The 18,644-nt window shown below is 45.5% G+C and overlaps 1 protein-coding gene across 7 annotated transcripts in view; it reads right to left on the reverse strand.

Annotated features, from left to right (window-relative positions):
• Nucleotides 1–18,644, reverse strand: part of DIS3L2 (DIS3 like 3'-5' exoribonuclease 2) — a 201,269-nt gene that overhangs the window by 172,751 nt on the left and 9,874 nt on the right. For all 7 annotated transcript variants that reach the window (XR_014564298.1, XR_014564299.1, XM_083739250.1 and 4 more), the window contains 2 exons: nucleotides 4,737–4,895; nucleotides 2,615–2,754 (listed from right to left, as the gene is read on the reverse strand). Coding sequence is in view for 5 of the 7 variants with exons in the window: in XM_083739250.1 (XP_083595376.1) it covers nucleotides 2,615–2,754; nucleotides 4,737–4,895 (299 nt within the window). In the remaining 2 variants the exon portion in view is untranslated. The remainder of the gene's footprint in view (nucleotides 1–2,614; nucleotides 2,755–4,736; nucleotides 4,896–18,644) is intronic.

Raw genomic sequence — 18,644 nt, forward strand, 5'->3', positions numbered from 1 at the left:
GACACATTACTCATCCTCCAGACTATACTTCTATAGAAAAGATGCTTTGTTTTGCTAAAAGTCACTTAGCAGGCACATTCCAAACCATTTGAGGAACAAAGATATTGCGCTGTAGCCTGGCACTAGACCCTTTTGGACATTAACGTTCTTTGCTCACATGTGGAAAAGAGAGCGGGAGCTTTGAGTCATGTATGCAAGGAACTGTGCTGCAACAGTAAGCGTGCACACACACACATACGCACACACACACACAGAGAGAGAGAGAGAGAGAGAGAGAGAGAGAGAGAGAGAGAGAGATTTTAATGCTAGCAGCAGTAGCATAAGAATGCATATGTGCCATTCTGTTTCATTCCAATGAACGGACTTGAGCCAGCCCCTGCCCCCAAGGAGTAATGTAAGGTGAGCAGCAAGCCTGTGGCCACCCCACCAGAATGCCCTCTGAATACCAGGAGGTGGGGGTCACAAATGGGGAGAGTTTTTGTTGCTCTCGGGTCCTGCTTGCAGGCTTCCCTGAGGAGGCACCTTGTTGACCAAGCTGAGAACAGCATGCTGGACGATGGGCCTGATCCAAGATGGCTCTGCTCACGTTCTCAACCAAGGAAGCCTCCTGACACCAACAGTCTAGGAGAGATGACGTGTGACTTCTGAATCAGGCTGCTCAGAGGCCTGTTCTTGCTGGCTACAGGCCCCCTTTGCACACTTTAACTGTGCAGGAACCAGATCTGGCAGAGAACATCTGAAAGGAACTCTTCTTTCAACCCATCATTCAATTCTAGTTCTTGATATGTAAGAAGCTTGCAGGGAGCATACCTTATGTAAACCCCCATCACCAAAGGCCAACAATTCCAAGACTGCCATACAGTGGAGTCGTAGGGGGGCCACCAGGACAGCTGCCTCAGGTGCAAAATTGTTAGGGGCACATAATTTCAATTATCGGTGCTGCCTCAGCACAGCTACTTGCTTCCATCACTGGGCTCAGTTGAAAACGGCTTCTCCTTGTGAACCAGGAAGCAACCTCTCCAGACAACAGAGCAACTCTTATCTTATTTTCTCTGTGGCTGCGATCTCCCAGGTGACGCAGACATCCTTAGGCAGTTGAATGCGCATGCGTACTCCTTCCCGTTTCCCTCCCACCCCCTCCATGTGGCCCCGGGCACTGGCAACCCAAGCTATGCCACTGCAGCCGTATGACTGCAGCCCATCTGCGCAGCAATAGCAGGCATTGCATATGTGGCAGGCGCATACCTAACATGGCCTACCACGTGTGTCACCACCCAAATGTCAACAAACTGAAGCAAAGACAGTCAGCCTCACAACACACGCATATGCACCTCACTTTTTCCTCCGGTGCTTTTCTTCTGGAAAAAGGAAGGAACTCCCCACGTTCCTCCTCGAAAGCAGATGGGCCTTATTATCTGTGCCTATGAAAATCCTATTTACAATGTTGTGCATTTCACGCTGTGATATCATATCTGGAACCAGCCGCTCTCCCCATCTGCAAAGAACAACTGTTCTCACATGTGTGTCAGGGGCCGAGGCTCTGGCTGCAGAATCTCATGATGTCATCCTTAACCCGCATTACTTTGCAATCACTCACAAACAATAGCTGCTATATTTATCGGTGGAGATTTTTGTGTTTTCCTCCCCCAATTGTGCAGGAAGAGGCAGGCATTCAAGAGGGGAAAATGCACTGAACTAATGTTCTTCTGACTCTTCAGAACAGGTTACCTCCACACCTGCCAGAGGGTGTCAGTACTCTCAAGACTGTAGGGCCTCAGTCACAATATCCTGACTTTCTTCTTCAAAAACCATGACCATGACCACAGAGCTGGACAGGATCCACTAGGTCATTTAAGCCAACCCCCTGAGAGTGGATAATCTACGCCTCAAACATCCTCTGACAGATGCCTCTTTGGGAAAATCTCAGAGGAAGGAGATCCCAAGCCTCCTCAATAGCTCTGTATTCTGCTGCTGATCTGCTCTTACTAGCTAGACCAGGAACGGTGAACTTAGAGGAGCTGGAAGGCTAATTTATTCCACCAGCAATATCAACCCTGCATGAATTCACCACCACTTCTGCTCAGATTAACCCCATCTCAGCCTCTCATCTTTCATACCCGGCTTCCCGTTTAGAAAGAAGAAAGGGGAGCGCACAGCATTGGTTCCTAGCCTTCAAAATGGCTTAAGAAGTTATGTGGAGTCTGGGAAAGGGGTGACGCAGTAGGGACTCGAGGAGGGCCTAACGTTTGAAGCCCACTAACTTGGGAGATTTATGTTCAAGGTTAGGCAAGAGCATCGCACCTTCCTACACTATAAAACCATTTGTTCCCTGTCCTCAGTGAAGAGGCAGAGAGGAAGAGAAGGAAAAGGTTTCCCCTCTTCTGCCTGAAATAGTTTTAAATACCGAAAAGCTACTCTCCAATCTGTTCCGCTGATTAACATGCCCATCTACCAATTCTGCCCATTGATGCCTGCAGTCCTACCTGAGAGCTACACAGGTGAACAAGCACGGGGGGGGGGGGACCACAGAAGGACTGCCTCCATCGTAGCATCCCCAAATGCAAATCCACAGCAACAACTTGCTGCTTTTGCAGTCGTTCCAAGTTCCAAGTACCTGAATAAGTGTTTTCCTTTTCAGCCCTGCTGAGACATCCTCCCTTGACATGTAGGCTTCAAATACTTTCTTCCTCCCCCGAGTTGGCTTGCTCCGATTCTTTCTGTCGCCAGGGGCCAAGCAGGTGGTGTAGGGACCGCCTGGAAGAAAAAAAAGGCAGAATCACTGCCTCACCATGTATAACAAAGCTGTTTGTTTTTACAGAGACCAATGGCTCAGTTCAGACACGCAAAAACCATGGCTAAGGAAGCTTAATTTTCCAGCAACCCAGAATGATCATTTAAGGGAGCCCTTTCTTCACACTTGTTTGTACCAGACACCAAACAAACCGGGAAGCCTTCAATTAACAGTTTACCTGTTCAAAGAAAACAGGAAATGGTTGTAAACAGAAGATATCCTGGCTAGTTCCCTAGTTCACCCAAAGGGTGGATCTCAGAGTTGTCATGAAAAACTCAGAGAGGATGCTGGCCTGGTGCACGGCTATTGTGATGAAGCTAAATTCCACGCTTGAGATCATTAGGAAAGGGGTTGAAAATAAAACGGCCAGTATCATAAATGCTCTTTTAAGAACCTAGGGTGCTTCCGCACTGTGTCCAGTTTGGGTTGCCTTGACTCCAAAAGGACATTGTAGCACTGAGGAAGGTTCAAAAAGGCCAACCAAAATGACCAAGTGGTTGGAGCATCTCCCTTATAAGGAAAGGTTGTGGTATTTGGCGGGAGGGTAATGAGTAAGCGGGGGCATGACAGAAAGTTCTTGATGCTGCGGAGAAACTGACCAGAAAAAAGTTATTCTTCCTCTTTTGTGATATCAGAATCCTGGGTCATAGGATAAAACATCCAGCAGAAGGTCAGGGACAGACAAATGGGAGAACTTCTCCACATTTGAGGCATAGTTAAAACCAGTGGGTTTTTTTCTGGGGGGGATGCAGGGGGACACATACCCCTAAACATTTTATGAATCTAACGGAAGAAGAAACTAAAAATATTAAAAATTTTAGTTTCTTCTCTAGCACGGTGAACCGTCAGTTCCATTGCTACCCCTGATGGCAGCCCGATTTCCTGTCACAGTGTTTCCTGAGTCTCAGATGGAAGCGAGCGTTTAATGTGTGAAGTAAGAGCTGAATGTAGGAGGGAAGATGTTAGTGCATACAACCTCATGCCAATGTAGAAGTTACTGTCAGCTGTGTAATATGAGGTAATGTACGTTCTTTGTACTTTTGTCATTTACTATATTTATTTTTCCCGAATCTGAACTATAAAATGGTGGTTTTCTTGAGTCAAAATGACATTTTTTTTAAATGACAAAATGACATTTTTTTTAGGGGGGGAAAGCACCGGTTAAAACTATGGTATTCTTTACCACAAGTTGGGACAACAACCACCACCTTAGGTGGTTTTGAGATCAAACAACTTCATGGAGGATCAAGGTTATCAATGGCTGCTGGTCATGACATCAATATGTTTACTCCAAAATCAAAGGCAGCATGCTCTGAGGGCAGAACCTCCAAAGCCACTCTAGGAAAGAGGTTGCTGGACTTGATGGGCCTTTGAGCAGCAGGGCTGAGTGCACAGAAAGGAGTTTGTTCATATCAGGGCTGATTAAGCTGAGATATAATGACCGTGTTTGATCAAACGATGGTAACTCCTTGATATTTACTCCTTGCTGTTTGTCTCTATTCCATAATTGCGCCAAATGATTAGAAAAAACCAAACCGCAGGTTTACCGTACTTTTAGCAAGAGGGAAAGGAAGCATGGGGAGACATGGAAATCAAAAGGGAAGAGGAGAAGAGAAGGGGCTCTGCAGGACAGGTCTTCTGCTTCCTCTACAACCTTGAGCACCAAAAATGTGTTGGCTGCCTGAAGAGAATAAAGGACCCGAGGTTTTCATGAGGTCTGGTTCTGGATTCCTACAGATGCACAGGGACTTGTAAAGCTGATCTGAGACACCTGAATTAGAATTCAGAATCACAACATCAGGGTTTGAAAGAGCACACAGCTGATCATCCAAGGCGATTCCCATTTCTGAGCAGACTTCCATGCAGCTCATCTTTTATGGGCATCGAGAGCATGCACGAAGAAAGCAAGCTTCACTTTTCAACTGCGGAACCTCCCCATTCATACCTCTGGGGGTCCCCAGCTGCCGCTGGCCCATTCTGCAGTCATTGTTGCTCATGGTGTCTGTATGTGATTCAGAGAGCTGCCGCCTCCTCTCCACATTTAGGGGGGCTCTGGCCGATTCAGAGTGATTTCTGGTCCTCGCCAAGCCTTGCTTGTGTGCACCTAGAGGAATCAAAGCACAAGGGTGGTATATAGGCAAAAGAGTCTGGCTATAATCCTGCCCCTCCTCATTAGAGCCTCTCACTGTATCAATCAATCAATCAATCAATCAGTTTATTACAGTCATAGACCATCAGTCAGAGAATAGAATATTAAGTGGATAAAAAAAAACCTGATAATTAAAACAGATAACTGTATTGGTTTTACAATGCTCCCAAGAAAACTAATGATGGCCACCAACTTGAAATGGCTTTGGAAAAGGATGAGACAATTTTATGGAGGATAAGGCTATCAATGGCGACTAACCACAATGGTCGTGTTGTCCCTGCCCTTTTGGAAGCAATATGACCCCAAATACTAGTTCCTGGGAATTGCCGGTGGGAAAGGGCTCTTGTGCTCGGATCCTGCTTGTGGGCTTTCCCTTGAGGCCTCTGTTTGGCCACTGCGAGAACAGGATGCTGGGCTAAATGGATCTTTGGCCTGATTATCCAAGCGGACTGCTCAGTCAGTCAGAGTGTGGTGCTGATAACGCCAAGGTTGCAGGTTCGGTCCCCGTATGGGACAGCTGCATATTCCTGCATTGCAGGGGTTGGAATAGATGACCCTCAGGGTTCCTTCCAACTCTATAATCTATGAACTTAAGCTGAGTTTTGCACCTTTAATAATAATAATAATAATAATAATAATAATAATAATAATAATAAATTTATTTATTTATACCCCTCCCTTCCTAGTTCAAAAACCGGGCTCAGGGCGGCTAACAACAAATTTAAAACACTTTAAAACACTTAATTATAAAAGCAGCATAAAATACGGTATAAAAAAACATGAATAACAATAAAAATCAAAAATCAATTAGATAATCTCCAGGGCTAGCTGGCTGAATTGGTCCTACTTGGGCCAGCGAGGAGCCCAGGGGAGAATTAGCTGTGGGGTCTCAGAGTGGGTGATCTTCATAAAAGGGGAGAGGGAGGGAAGAGAAGGGAAGGGAAATAAAAGATCAGGCTGAATTCAAATTAAATGCCAGGTGGAATAGCTCTGTCTTACGGGCCCGATGGAAGGAGGTTAAATCCTGAAGGGCCCTAGTCTCATGGGACAGAGCATTCCTTTGCACTTGCGGGGGGGGGGGGCAATCATCAAATTTCACAGCAAAACCTGGCTCCTTTACTATTCATCTATTTTGCACAGATGTCACACACCAACCACCACCACCACCAGAGTCAGCACTTTAACACATTGCTGTACTATTGAGACGTTGATTCCTGTCTTCATACATTCCCCACCACCAGTGCCGCCTGAAGCAGATAAAACTTCTACCTGCAGCATGGCAGTGCCAACCCACCCACTCACTCACTTCCATGTGTGTCAAAAATGATGGGGGGAAATCTCTCTTGCAAAGGAGGAAAGGAGCACACATGTGGAATCTGTGTGCCTGTGGGCGCTCACAGGAGGGGTGGCTGAACCTCTTTGCCCTGGCCCTGCTGTGTCAGTCCTGTTAAGCAGGGATGCCACGGGTTCAGCCTGGGGTGTTTGGCATGCAAGGCACACGCTCTGCACCAGAGCGACAGCTCCTCTATTGCACTGCACCTTGAGAAAGGAAAGCAACCCAAAGGACAGAAGGCCAGTCTCAGGTTCCTTGAAAACCTTTCACCCGGCACACAGCTTCAGTCGTGAGAGACAGCAAGCCAACTGAAGTCAGAGAAAAGAGAGGAGGAGAGAGAGAGGTTCTCTGCCCATATACAATCTTGCAACTCAAGCGCTGGGCGTTTTCGCCTGCCGATGAACTCTCAGCTTTGTTTACATTGCAGTTATTTATGTCTTTAACCCAGATCTCCCAGGGCGAGAGGAACCAGGCGAGGGCATCGTTAAAGGCTTGTACAGTTCCCAGGTGACTCCCTACCAAGCAGAGCAATGGATTCCGACCGGCGCTCACAGCACTAAATTGTTCCTTTTGATTTTTAAACACAATTTGGCATAGAAGTGTTTGAAATGGGGGGGGCGGGGGGAGAGAATGGACAAAGTCTCCCATTGTTTGGTAACTTTCCCCACTAAAACGCTTCCATCTGCAATCTTCTGAGGCTAGTCCATGACTAGGTGTCAGGCCCTTTCAGTTTCTTCCACTTGCCTTCAAGTAGCGTCTCATTGTTCTCAGTGTTAGATCATAATCTAATTATAAGCAAAGTGAGCCTACTATATGCACACACACACACACACACACACAGAGAGAGAGAGAGAGAGAGAGAGAGAGAGAGAGAGGATTTTTATATTTTTTCAAAAAAAGAAAAACTTCCACATTTGCTAACAGCAACATGGGAGGAAACAGGAGCAAAGCCAAAGAACTGATAAAACAAATTAGAAGAATTTGCTTTCAGGTAACAAGATGGATTCAACACATCGTTCCCTAGATAGGAAGGCTCCTGCACTGTTTCCAAGTATTTCCTGCAGATATGAGGAGTTCAAAGGAGTTCAAAGGAGCCTAGCAAATCCCTTTGGCTTTAACTCACAGGACTATGCAGGAATTGGGGAGGGGGGTCCCCTGGTTTTTGCAACAAAGGGGTAGGATGAGGAGTGTCAAGCCCTCCCACGGCTCCCTAAGAGCCTTGCCCTGAGGCCCAGAAGTGAATGGCAGCCCTCAAACGCAGCCCACCTGACCCTGCCAAGCCACACCCTCTCACAAGGCCACACCCTCTCACAAGTGCGCTCTGGAACCATGATGCGTGCTGGGATGAGGGAGGAAGGGGTGAGGGTCCGTGGACTGTGAGCGCATAGAGACCACTGGCTTTTGGGTGGCTGGGGTTCACCCTAGCACACATAAAGGCAAGAGTCGCACCTGTTGCTTCTCCCACTTTCCTCCCCCCCATCCCTGACCCCTTGGAAGTCTGCCCCACAGTGAAGGCGCTGGACCCTTCTGTTGCAGCAACCATGCCACAGCCAAATCCCTTACCGTGTGGAAATTTACAGTGGTGCCTCGCAAGACGAAAAGAATCCGTTCCGCGATTCTCTTCGTCTAGCGGTTTTTTCGTCTTGCGAAGCAAGCCCATTGACAGCTTAGCGGATTAGCGTTATTAGCGGTTTAGCGGCTTTTAGCGATCAGCTGTTAAGCGGCTTATCAGTGGATCAGCTGATAAGCAGCTTAGGGCTTAGGGAAAGGGAGGAAAAAAGCGGAAAAAAACCCGCGGGAACTCGCAATATTTTTTCGTCTTGCGAAGCAACCCCATAGAGAAATTCGTTTAGCAAAGTGCCTCCAAAACGGAAAACCCTTTCGTCTAGCGGGTTTTCCGTCTTGCGAGGCGTTCGTCTTGTGGGGCACCACTGTACTTATTTCAGCTTAAACAGAAATCTGCCACTCGGCCAGCAAGGCTCACAGAGCAGCATACATGAAAGAGATAAACAAAGCCGTAAACACAAAGAAATGCCTCCAATGAAAAAAGCAGCACTTATATAGCCAAGATCGCTAAATGGATTTATAAACCCAGCATTAGAAGGCCTGGGCCAATAAACTATTCAACTGGTGCTGAACATAAAAATGGAGACGGAAGCAGGAGAGCGTCTCAGGGAAGGAGGCTCCATAAATGGGGTGCTACAACTGCAAAGGCCCTGTGGCCAGTCTCCATGGGCCTTACTGTAGCTGGTGGAGGAATAGAGATACAGGACCGGAGGTTTGTGGTTTAAAAACTGGGCAAATCCATATGCATGAAATTTAGGTCTTTAGGTGCCATGGTCCTAAGCCATTTAGAGCTTTATAAATTTCAGAGTTCAGAAATGTTGGCTTGGTTACTAGCCAGACGTAATTTGTGGCTGCCACAAGTCCTCTGCACATGCCAGGGAACTGGAGGGTGGTGGTGGGGCTTGCCTTCACGTCACGATGAACGTGGGAGGTGGCAAAAGCAGAGCAAGAATCTGTCTGCAGCAAAGCCCAGAGCAACACATGAGACCCATCCTTCCTTTTGCAGAGCTGGAGTAGGAGAAGGGGCTTCCCATACTGTGCTGAACACAAGCTAGCACCAGACAATTGGGGCAGGGAACAGATTTGTGAAGATTTGCTTGAGGATACTGGAAGGAAAAATTCCCATGTAATGTAGGAGGACGGGATAATAAACTACCCAAAAAGGGAGATGCCACAAGGATGCAAACAGGGCATGGGCAATGCAACATGTAGGCTGGTCCTCAGTTCTTAGAGCAATTCCTGGTTGAGCATCCACTACACTTCAAGAACGCCTTCTTGTTGGTGTGGCAAATATGCGTGTAAGCACACAGCTCCAAAATACAGTGGTACCTCAGGTTAAGTACTTAATTCGTTCCGGAGGTCCGTTCTTAACCTGAAACTGTTCTTAACCTGAAGCACCACTTTAGCTAATGGGGCCTCCTGCTGCTGCCACGCCGCCGGAACACAATTTCTGTTCTTATCCTGAAGCAAAGTTCTTTGGAATTGTGCTGGAAAGGACTGAGTTTTTGAAACTGTTACAAGATGGAGCTGAGTGCAGCTGTAAGATAAGGACTGTGAGAAACCAGAGTTTGACCCTGAACATCCCAAGAATGTCGGTTAGGGATGATTTAGTGTCTGCATTTTATAAGACAAACTATCTGTTGGAAAAGCTTCATAAACAGGTAGATACTACGGCTACTAAAATTGCAATCTTGGGATCAAAAGTGGGTATCAACACAGAAGTTGTCCAGGATCTGGCACAGGAATCTACCTTAACTGAACAAATCGTTGAAAAGGAGAAGGGGAAAGTTGCTGTGGTCGAACCTAAAGTAATACAAGGGGGAGCCTTAACCTTACAGATGCAAACTGAGGATTACAAGTGGGGGCCCTTAATGACTGAAACTAGAAAAAGCCAGATTTTGAAGATTGGAGCCTGGCCTGGTCTGGAAAAGGAAAGTTGGAGAGATTCCCCAATGCAGGGATCAATTGAATTCTGGGATATGGATCTGGGTCAGGAGGAGATTGGAGCTTTTGGGGCCTTTGGATTTGGAGGAACTTTGAAACAAGATTTGGAATGCTTTATGGACCCTAGCTTTAACTATGGAAGTCTGGCTGTCCTGTTAAGAAGGAATAAAGGCATTGTTGGGATGGAGCTACCCCAAGATCTGCTTTTTAGCACTAAAGAAGATCGGCAGAAGGGACGTGAAGAAGATTTAAGAGCCTCGGATATAAGATCTCCAGGTTGATGGACTGTCTGGAGTTGACAGAAGGGACGGCAGAGGCCGAGACCAGGGAGAGGAGACGGCGGAAGAAGACTGGGAATTTAAAGTTTATATTTGGAAATTTTGTAAAAATTTAATGAGGGAGAGAAAAATCATGGAATGAAATTTTTATGACCCTAGTGGAAATGTTCTAAGAGATTAAGTTCAAATAGATATATTAGTTTTAATGAGAAATAGGATTAAAAAAAAAAAGTAAAAACGGATTGTTAATTGGTGAAAGAAGAGAATGTAAAATTATAGTACATTAAGATAGATTATAAGGACAAAATAAAGAGGGAAAGGATTTGCTGAAATATCTAATTGAATTAGAATACAAAAAAGGGAGTGGGAGGAGGTCAAGGAAACAAGCAAATGAAAGATAGATCATGTGAAGGTTTGACGTGTTTTTTGCTTTTGTTTTTTCTTTTTCTCTTATTTTTTTATTTTTATTTTTATTTTTGCTGTATTCTTTTTTTATTGTGATATTGTTTTGTTTTTTGTTTAACTTGGTGTTTTTCTGTTTTATGTGTAACCTTTAAAACCTCAATAAATATTATTTAAAAATAAAATTAAAATGAAGCAAAGTTCTTAACCTGAAGCACTATTTCTGGGTTAGCCGAGTCTGTAACCTGAAGCGTATGTAACCTGAAGCATATGTAACCTGAGGTACCACTGTACTTTGAAAAATCCCACAGCTCAGAGGTAGGAATGACACTTTGCTTGTAGGAGCTGCTGGGTTCTAGAGCTGCCACCCCCACCATCCTACATAGCAAGACCTCTGCCAGAGACCTTGGAGGCAGCCTTCAAAATTAGCCAGGCACATTTTGAACCTTGCTATTGGCCACTTGCGACCCAGTGAAAGTGCCTGGGCACCAGGATGGCGTCTGACATCTGCATCACCTGGGGATCCTTGGATCTGGATTGTTTTCCCACACCAATATCACATCCTGTAGAATTCAATTAGTTATATTTTATCTGCACCATCGGAACGAATTTCAGGAACTGGAATGCTTTTTCTGTGCAGCTTCAGCAGGAGCAGTGAACAACGTTACAGTTAATTGTTGTCGCTTCTCTTCACTTCCCCCCACCGCACTGCCCTGCTCTCAGTTGTGAAGAATATTCTTAAATTATGAATGGTCCTGGAGAAGGAACTGGCAAATCACTCCAGTATTTTGGCAAGAAAACTCCATGGACACAAAAAAGGAGAAGCTTTAAGAAGAAGACATGCTCTGGTTCATGGGGTGGCGGAGAGTCGAATACGACTAAGACGACTAAACAACAACAACAATGAATGGTCTATGTCACCCTTAAGAAAGAGGTAGGAATAGGCCAATAGATATGTGGATTGTCCCTGGATCAAGGGACTTTTCTTCTTTAAGTTCTCAAAGTTCTTAACGAAGCTCAAGGCTGTCATCTGAACTAGCCAGATGTTTAACTGATAATCAATCACAGTCAGTCCATCGTTGAAAAATAAGACTTTACTCTTGCCCCAAAATGGCAACTAAACATTGTGTTTAAGCAACCTTGGTTTAAGAAGCCATTTGGCGCCAGCTTATATATCTGAGTTTCTAACACTGCTTGGAAGGCCACTCTAAGTAGTTTATACTGGGGTCAAAGGACAAAAGGCAGCTTCTAACATGAAATCAAATACTCTGCAAGGAAGAAGGAACAGGTCTGGGGTGTTGCATTTCCTAACCTTCCACCCGGCTCACTGCTGCTCCAGCCATGTGCAGCATTACCTAAGGAGAAAAAGTTGCCAAATCAAAATCCCACAATGAGTTCCCACAATTACTCGTGCGCCTGGTATGAAGGAAGCCGGCGACATCAAGCTGCGCAAACCAGGCAGAACAGCAAACACGGGTGCCATGGTCTTGAATGTGGATCGCAGCGGCACACACAGATTCTGTTTGACAGATCAAAAGTGACCCTCTTGTTTTATCAAAATAACTCGAGAGATCAAATGTCCTGCCTGAAAACCCCCGTCAAACACAGTTTTTTTGTAAGAAAACAGAGGCAGCTGTTGGTTGTGCTGTTTTGATGGGAAGCAGTCACGGAGCCAGGCTTAACCAAACCAAACTCACACACACAGATGCAGCGTTCTTGACAAATTCCACCTCCCCTCCAGCTCATGTGGTGATGGCCTCTGGCTCAAGTGGCTTTAAAAGGAGATTAGACAAGTTAATAGAGGAGCAGCATGTGTCCCAATGGCTATTAGTAAAGATGGCAGGGTGGAGCACCCATGTTCAGAGGCAGCATAACTCTGAATACAGCGAGGGGAGGGACGTTCCAGTAGTCACTGGTGGAAACAGGACTGGACAGACTATTGATCTCATCCAGCAGAGCTTGTATATGCTTAAGCTGCTTTCACAGTTGCATTGTAGTCTGGTTCGGATTTGCATCCCTATCAGTGTTAGAAACTCAGAGATATAAGCTGGGCATCAAATGGCTCCTTAAACCAAGGTTACAATCACCCAAACTGAATAAGCTCTGGAGTCTTATTTTTCAAATGATGGACTAACTGTGATTGATTATCAGTTAAACATCTGGCTAGTTCAGATGACAGCCTTGATCTATGTTAAGAACTTTTGAGAACTTAAAGAGGAAGAATGCGGCTGCCAGACTAGTGACTGGGAGAGGCCACCAAGAACATTTACAATCGGTCTTAAAGGATCTACATTGGCTTCCAGTACGTTTCGGAGCACAATTCGGAGCACAAGTGTTGGTGCTGACCTTCAAAGCCCTAAACAGTCTCAGCCCAGTATACCTGAAGGAGCGTACCCACCCCCATCGTTCTGCCCAGACACTGAGGTCCAGCTCTGAGGGCCTTCTGGCAGTTCCTTCACTGCCGAGAAGTGAGGTTACAGGGAAGCAGGCAGAGGGCCTTCTCTGTAGTGGTGCCTGCCCTATGGAACACCCTCCCATCAGATGTCAAACAGATAAACAACTATTTGATTTTTAGAAGATCTCTGAAGGCAGCCCTGTTCAGGGAAGTTTTTAATGGTTGGTGTTCTATTGGGTTTTTAATATTTTGTTGGGAGCCACCCAGAGTGGCAGGGGCAACCAGTCAGATGGGTGGCATATAATTATCATTATTATTATATAAGGCAAGGAGAATAGAATCATGTGCCACTAACCATTAATATGAGAGAGAGAGAGAGAGAGAGAGAGAGAGAGAGAGAGAATTGTCCTCCACAGCCATGCAGAAATATATGGCTAGTAGCCCCTGTGCTTCAGGAGGACACAGGCAACCTGAGCAAATACAGAACAGAATATTGTAGAGAGCAAGGAAGTTATGCAAGGCCCACAGATACACCATCCTGGCGTGCTCGGCTGAGGCTTGGCCCCAGAGCCATTTAGTAGCAGGGGGCCGAAAGTTTATCAAAACAGTTCCCGCACTCCAGCTGAGCGCAAGGCAACATCTGCTTTGTCAGGGAGGGGCTGCGGCACGCCAATGGTTTTTCAGGACTCTCCGTGAACCTGCTCCACCCTGCTCGTGACCCCCTGGCCACCTCCTCTGCCTGCTAGCTGCTCTCCGTCCGTCAGCGCTGGGCTCTGAGATGCGGCCGGCTGTAGGTCTCTCCTTCCAGCTGCTGCACAGGCTCCACCCCCACCACCCACCCACCTGCCCCGAGACACCAGCTGAAATTCCCCCTTTTTCTCTTTTGCCAAGGGCAGGCCCGCTGCACTATAAAAAGCCTCGGAGATGGTTCAGAATGCAAGCAAAGGAAAACATGGCCAAGGATACTTCTCTGCTTTCTTTGGACCCAGAAAGAAAGAAAGAAAAAGCCTACAGGAAGCTCTTAAAAGAAGGCAGAGAAAGAAGGCAAAAGGGAGTTTAAATATTCCAGAGCACAGTGAAATGTGCAATTGTGCTGTGTGACAGGGGCTTGTAGACTGCAAGTGGCGGGGGAGGCACACTAAAATATCATGCTCTGAAGACACATGAAGAAGAAGCTGTCTTGCTGAAAACCAAGCAGGCCTAGATCTGGTCACTAAGAGACAGCGTGGGAAACCCAAGTTTGCTGCCTGAGGTGCAGAAAGGTAGAATAAAAATAAAAATAAGTTAAAGTTTGGTGGAATGCTCCAATGTTTAAAACAAACAAGCCTCTCTTTGCATGTAGAAACTTAGCAGGACAGGGAGAAGAGTAGGCAGGAACCTTTCTCCCACATAGCTTTCTATACTCAAGGAGGTTTGCTTTTATTTTTATGGAAAACTGTCAGCAACATTCAGCGGAGATGACAGAGGGACCAGGAAGGCTAGTTGAAGGTCCCAACTGCTGGGAGAGAAGACAATGTGTGCCAAGAGCACATAGATTCACCCAGAAGCCCGCAAAGGAGATGGCCATAGCAAGGAGGTATGAAGGGGCAAAGCTAGCAGAAAGACAGATGACATCGAAGTCCAAGAAGCCAGTGTTAGAAACTCAAAAGATATATGAAGCTAGGAGCCAAATGGCTCCTTACACCTAGGTTGCAGTCGCCCAAATGGGATGTCTAGTTGCCATTTTGGGGCAAGACTAAAGTCTTATTTTTCAAATTATGGACTGACAGTGATTGATTATCTGTTAAACATCTGGCAAGTTCAGATGACAACCTCAAGCTTGGTTAAGAACTTTGAGAACTTAAAGAAGAAAAGTTACTTGATCCAGGGACAGTCCATTTATGTATTGGCCTATTCCTACCTCTTTTTCTTAATAGTGACTGCACAGAAAAAGCGTTTTGATTCCTGAAATTCATTCCAATTGTGCAGATAAAATATAACAGATATAAATTTGAACACTTTTAGGAAGGACAAATTGTGAAGCTGAAGCTCCAATACTTTGGCCACCTCATAAGAAGAGAAGACTCCCTGGAATAGACCCTGATGTTGGGAAAGATGGAGGGCACAAGGAGAAGGGGACGACAGAGGGCGAGATGGTGGGACAGTGTTCTCGAAGCTACCAGCATGAAGCTATCAGGACATTCTATACAAGATCTCAAAGTAGCTGTTTTACTACAAAGGAATTTCAGAAATAGACTGGAAAGAGAAGCTGCTGAATTGCAACTTATCACCAAACTTAAAACCATGGAGACACCTGGTCTGAACAAAGACCTTGGATTCTTATCTCATTATACATGACAAAGCCATTTTTCACCTTCTCACCCCTTGCTTTTTCCTGTAAGACCTATTGCAGTCATTAAGAGTCGTCAACAGGCTCATCACAGCTATCTGCCAATCACCCATTCCCACCACCCTTCTGAGTAATACCCCTCCCCACCTTCTCACTATATAGAAGGGTCTGGAAACTTCTGTTTCAGTGTATCTGAAGAAGTGTGCATGCACACGAAAGCTCATACCAAGAACTAACTTAGTTGGTCTTTAAGGTGCTACTGGAAGGAATTTTTTTTGTTTTGACTACCAGCATGAGTTTGACCAAACTGCGGGAGGCAGTGGAAGACAGGAGTGCCTGGTGTGCTCTGGTCCATGGGGTCATGAAGAGTCGGACAAGACTAAACAACTAAACAACAACAACAAGTAACCAACAGTTGGGGATAATGGTGGAGACGGAGGAGGAAGAGCAGAGAGGATAAACAAGAACTGTCAGGTGTTTGGCATACTTCCTAACAACCCCAGCAAACAAGGCCTTGCTGGCTGGGGCTGATGGAAGCTGTAGTCACAAAGATATGGAGGGCATATGATAATGCACCTTTGGGAACACTGGCACAAGTTCCTCTCCTTGTTTGAGACTTTCACAGGGCTCCAATTGCTGGCACTGTGTTTTGAATATGTGGTTTTAAGAACGGTAGCCCTGCACAAGAGCATGATATAAGCTCCCAAGAGAAGATCTATCCACTGTTGTACTAACACTGTTCTTGGTGCAAGCCAAAAAACATCACATCACAACTGCGCAAAGTTTAGGAATGCATGCATCCCTTCCCTAGCAAGAAATCAGGAGAGAAATTTACAAAGACATTTTGAAACAAATGGAGAGTCAGTGCCATGCTATAAATCCAGACTCCCTTCTTTTCTGTATCCTATTACTCTGATTAACGTCATTTACAGATAGTAAACTGGATTTAAAGGGGGGAATTGTTTGGGGCTTGAAGGTTTCCACACAAACTGGTGCTCTGGTCTTCCAAGAAATTGGAACCTCACAGGTCTTGGCTAGATAGATGGTTGTAGTCCCAGTTAAAAAGGCCCAGAGTCTCCTGGGCCACCCCAGACCTAGAGATGATGTCAGGCTCAGTACCCTCAGCAGAGGCAGCATAAGATCCCACAGATCTCAGCAGAGATCAGTTTCATGCCCACCCACCAGCAATGGAACTGAATTAAATCAGCTCACTTTCCTAAGCACTTCCATTCGATCAGGAACCAGGATTAAGATAAATCTGAACAGTCTTCAGATAAGACCGGTCTAAACAAACACAGAACGGATTTTGGTCCCTTGCGCCAAAACGTTGCTCTATAAATTACAACTCCTGGCACCTGCATGGGTTCGATAAAGCTGGGTCTGTTGAGCACATTTTGCGCAACCCCTGAGTCAACACTTCAGAAAAACTCACATTTAGTACCCGAGGACATAAGGTCCCCTGGCCCAGTTTCCACAGCAAAGAGGGCTCCACGTAATATGGCATATGACTCACCCTAAATGGACCAGAGGGGTGCAATTTTGCAATATGAAATTGTGTCCAGGGTTTATTAGATTTCTGTCTTGCAAACTGTTAACAGGGAGCTCCATCACCCTGCCAGACTCAAAGTAACCCTGAATAGCCAGAGAAGCCTTCTCCAACCGACTACCCTCGAGACCAGTCCTAGTTCCAAATATCTGGAAGGAACTGGGGAAGAGGCTGAGTCAGAAATTACAGCATGTTAATATATAGCAGTGTATAAGCCATCTGCAGGAAACAAACCCCAAGAATTAGTGGTGTTCAAAGTGTCTGCTCACAGATGCCAAGTTCTCATCTTCCCATGTGAACAAGCTATAGCTTGATTTAAAAGGGGTCAAGTTTAATCACTGGTTTAAACCAGCTTTCTAATTTGTATTCTTTATTGGGTACTGTGTGTACCAATAGGTTGCTATACGAATATATGTGTGTATCTTTGCTATTAAATACAGTCTTCATTCAGCCCCGAAGCATAACCCAAAACTTCTGGTCATACAGTCCACAGACCTACTGCACTGCACAAGCCTTTCTCAACCAGGGGATGTCCAGATATTTTGGACTTCAACTTCTGCCTGGCCTAGCCAATGCAACTGGGCACTGCAAAAGGATATCCAAAGTGAGGAGACAGATTTCTGTTTGGTTCTCTATTTAAGCAAGATCACTTGAAGATCAAGTGTCCAGAACAAAGAATGTTAGTTAACAGGGTTTTTCCAAGACACAGAAGCTAAATATTGAACATGGAAGTGAACCTCCTCATATATAAAGATGATCATGGGAGGACCCGATCCATTCCCCTCCATCACCTTACAGCGGGTGCCCATCAGGTCAAAAGTCCTTTCAATAGTGGTGCCAAAACTGTAGAATTCTCTTCCTAAGTAGATGTGTCTCACTCCATCTTTTTGGCATTTGAAACTGCAAGTAAAGATGAATCTTTGGGGGTTCACTGAGTTTGTGTGCTACTGTACTTTTACTACCAGAGCAGCAGTCAAGTTAATCAGTTGCAGAAAACACAACCAAGTCCTATGGCACCTTAAAGACTACCATCTTTAACTATCACTACTGCTCTGCTAAGAACATGAGATGAGCTTCGCCAATGAACCAGACCCAAAGATTAGATTTCTGATAGACTAAAACAGGGTTTCCCAAATTTGGGTCTCTGGCTGTTTTTGGACTACAATTCCCATCATCCCTGAACACTGGTCCTGCCAGCTAGGGATGATGGGAGCTGTAGTCCAAAATATTGTCATGGTTAATTGAGAATGTAATAAAAGTCCTGCTGGATCAGACCAAAGAACCACCTAGTCCAACAATCTGTTCTCACCAGCAGCCAACCTGATCACCAAGGGAAACCGGCAAGAAAGATTCGAGTTCAACTGCGCTCTCCCGATTTGTGATTCTCACCAACTGGATTCAGCGGCCATGTCTAACAGAGAACATTGCCATCTGGGCTAGTAGCCACTGACAACTTTACCCTCTTCAAATTTGTTTAAACTCGTTTTTAAGCCATTCAGGTTGCCGGCCATTACTCCACCTCGTAGCAGCAAAGTTTTAACTATGCTCTGTCTGCCCTGAACCTTCATTGTTTTGGTTGCCCTTTTCTGCCACTTCCTGACTTCCATCTATTAGTTTTTGTTGCTGTGCTGTTCAGTCTTTATTTTGTTTTTCGTAAGGATTTCAAATACGCTGTCAGCTGCCTTGTGGATCCACAGATCAAAAGGTGGCAGTATTACTATTGCAATGGGCTGGAATCAAATATATTACACAAGATTTCAAGGCACTCAATTACTCAACCCTTCATTGGCATCATGAGAATTTCCACCTATCACCATCCTTCCGCCATTCACATCTTTTCATCTTCCTGGTTAGAACAACTAAGGACTCTCCCATGGCACTTTGCCTGCCAGGAAGCTCATTTCATACCAC

Source organism: Podarcis gaigeae (assembly GCF_964106915.1).
Source record: "Podarcis gaigeae genome assembly, chromosome: 5".
Classification (NCBI taxonomy): Eukaryota; Metazoa; Chordata; class Lepidosauria; order Squamata; family Lacertidae; genus Podarcis; species Podarcis gaigeae.